General features: G+C 37.9%; 1 protein-coding gene across 1 annotated transcript in view; it reads left to right on the top strand.

Moving 5' to 3' along the window:
* The first annotated feature begins 1,257 nt into the window (after positions 1 to 1,257).
* pet100 (PET100 cytochrome c oxidase chaperone) overlaps positions 1,258 to 3,188 on the top strand; it is a 2,402-nt gene continuing 471 nt past the window's right edge. The window contains exons 1-4 of the mRNA XM_020094396.2: positions 1,258 to 1,394; positions 1,567 to 1,653; positions 1,761 to 1,793; positions 2,354 to 3,188. The exon at positions 2,354 to 3,188 is cut by the window's right edge and continues 471 nt beyond it. Of these exons, the coding sequence (XP_019949955.1) occupies positions 1,368 to 1,394; positions 1,567 to 1,653; positions 1,761 to 1,793; positions 2,354 to 2,443 (237 nt within the window). The 5' untranslated portion in view covers positions 1,258 to 1,367 and the 3' untranslated portion in view covers positions 2,444 to 3,188. The remainder of the gene's footprint in view (positions 1,395 to 1,566; positions 1,654 to 1,760; positions 1,794 to 2,353) is intronic.

Genomic DNA, 3,188 nt, shown 5'->3' with positions numbered 1-3,188 from the left:
TCAGCGGCAGCTCCGGAGAAACGAGCGGATCGAATCACTCCCTACTTAATTTGCGCTTCATGCTTCCCCCGCACGTGTTTAATTTTGAATGGGGTTGAGGAGGTGTCCTTCATAATCATTCACAAATATTACCCCGCTAATCACTATGTGCAGAAATGTGAAAGAGACATGAACACAAACTGCTCCAGGGACAGTTACACATCTGCTCTCACGACAAAAAGCTCTCCAAAAACTTTTGCAGGTTTGTTCTTGATTGTATTCTCAAAGACTTTACTTTACTTTGGGGGAAATGTGGTATTTGGTTTCATCAAGCAGCAGACAAGGCTTCTTTTTTTCACAAATTACAAATCTGATATTGATGTTTGCAATTTTATTTACACAAATGTGAATTTAGCAACAAGAAACCTACTTTGGTGCCCTTTTAGGGCTCAGCTTTAACAAAAAGGCTGTCGAAACATTTAATGTCTTTATGTTTTATAAATAGAGAAATAAATAACCACAGGATGAATGATATCTGTGCAGTGCACCAGAATAACTGACCAAAAAGATTTTACCAAACAGAACAGCATATTTACAGGAAACGCTACGTGCACATGTGTACTGCAAAATTCCAAACGTCTAATTTAGTCAAGTACGTTTACTTTTATAATATCCATACAGAAGATATTATAGCTACTTCCTATACCCCCCAAAGTACACACCCAGTAGAAGGTGTATGTTAAAAAGTGTTGAGTACAATTCAAAAGGCCAAGAGAACAAACTTCACTTCTAATGTAGTCAAATCAGTTCACTATATAACATCCTTTCATATAAGACAACCTGCCACCTCTCACCCTCTTTGCTGTGTGAGCCTCATGCAAAACATCTGGATCTTCATCCTCCAGAAGTTTCAACCGCCATCAGTGTCTGTCCCGCCCTCCTGCGCTTGTTTCCTGCCATAGGCGTGTCAATGATGAGCTTGTTAGTGTATTGTATGAATTATTTTTATCTTGATTTATTTTTGGCCCTAATTAAAATATATTTGTTGCTACACTGCTACACAGGAAATATATAGCATATATCCATAGCAGTGGTTTGCGGCGTCCCCTAGTGGACAGTCTGCTCCAGCTTCGACCCAAAAGTAAGCTTCAGATTGTAAAATATGCAAACTGCAGTTTATTAACAGGAGAACTTTGTGTAGGAACGAAATCTCACGAGTCTGACAAGTTTCACGTCTGCTACAAATATTTATTTATGAGCACTCTCGCGCATGCGTCGTGGCTTTCAAGTGCAACCCGGAAGTAGTGTGTGCGTGGAGTGAAGGTCTTCGGCGATGGTCGGTGTTTAGATAACACTTCCTCGTTGTGGGTCTGAAGCTGGTGATAAAGATGGGCGTTAAAATAGAGATTTTCAGAGTAAGTAGCAAATATTATAAAAACTAAGTCTGTGGGCGATGACGTCGTAATTTTCGTCGTAATCAGCCTTGCTCCGGTGTTCTGATCAAGCTAGTCCGTATCATGAGGCTAACTGTGGCCATGATGTAATTGTGCTCTAATGTAACTCACTGTCTGTTTTTGTTTTGATCAGATGATGTTGTATCTGTCCTTTCCCGTGACCATGTTCTGGATCTCTAATCAAGCAGAATACTTTGAGGAATATGTAGTAAAGAGAAAGGTCAGTGATGCTGTTTGTTTTGTCATCATCCATACATCAGTCCACTCCTGGTTGTTGTAGTAACAGACATTTGTCTTTTCTCTTATGGCATCTTGTTTGGTTTCCAGAGGGAGCTCTTCCCCCCTAACGAGGCACTGCATGTAAGTATAATACACAGAGATCACGTGTTAATCAAGTCCACACTCTCTGTTAAACTCAAAGTAAACTCAAGATATATCATTTTAGTCTGGCTTCCCTATTTTACATTAGGTATATCCTTTTAAATTAAGTAGAAATTATTTTCTCTTTCTCTCTCTTTAATACACTTTCATTTTTTTAATTTACACATGTACTCTCTAAGGGTGGTATTGTGTTTATCATCTTTTTAATATGACTTTCTATTTATGTTCAATTATTAATGAATTTTTTTTATTTGGGATTTTTTGTTTTTTATTTCTTACTGCTCTATTAAGCCCATGCTTTATGTGTTTCTGTGTTTTTCTTCTTCAAGCTTAAGGGCACAGACACAAAACAGTGTTTTTCCATTTTTCATCACAATTCATCCCTGAAACCATTATTATATTTAGAATAATTTGACTGTCTCCATGTAATTTTTACTGCACTAAATATCCATAAGCGTCAGTGTTTGCACTGGAGCCTGTTTAGAGCAGATTTACTGATGTACCAATGTAATCCTGATTGTGCTATATCTTTCTTTCAGAGGAAAGAGTTGGAGGACTTCAAAGAGCGAATGCGTGTTCGTAAGGAGCAGAGAATATATAAAAATATTTCTGAGGAATCTGAGAACTGATGATTATGTGATGAAGAAATGCACGAGTTCTCAGTACCGATGCAGGATTATTTGGGACTGTTTTTTGGAGCAAAAGAAACCTGATTGGACTGGGGTAATACCACATCTCATCAGAAGTCTGTGACCTAACTATACATATGAAGCCTAATGTTTCATGTTCAAGTGACATAATATTTGTGTTTGAATGCCTGAATAGGTGAGTTGCTGTGATTTTGTTGTATAATAAATAATTATTTGAATTAGATATCCAGTTGGCTTTTATATAATTACCATGATTTATTTTTGTGAGGTACAGTGCGTATGAAATGTATTTTATTGTTGAGTTTTACCACATTCTATCGCAGTGGATGTAATTAATCAAACTGAGCCACAGGAACATACTGTAATACCAAAACTTAAAATACATCTCCGGTTAACTGATCTAAATCAAGCACAAACATTAATCGTAAAGTAGAGGGTTGGAAAAGTATTCGCCCCCTTGAAGCTGCATTCAGTAGAGGCACCTGTGTTACTGCCTGGATTTATTTTAGTAACATTTGTGACAATAAATCTTCCCACAAGTCAGGTGCAGACTTCAGGAGGTTTTTGTCAGTGATTTATCTGTGCTTTGCTACGTTTATTGTAGCCTCAACCTTCTCAAGTTCTCTGGGTCCTCTGCAGATATGCACTAGCACCACCAGTCCTCCTGGTGGTGATAGAGCCTTTCAGATGAGGGCTGCTGTTTCACAAATTGAACATAACCACA

Source organism: Paralichthys olivaceus, chromosome 5, assembly GCF_024713975.1.
Source record: "Paralichthys olivaceus isolate ysfri-2021 chromosome 5, ASM2471397v2, whole genome shotgun sequence".
NCBI lineage: Eukaryota > Metazoa > Chordata > Actinopteri > Pleuronectiformes > Paralichthyidae > Paralichthys > Paralichthys olivaceus.
The sequence above is the reverse complement of the archived record's forward strand: the minus strand, read 5'-3'. Positions and strand labels throughout refer to the sequence as shown.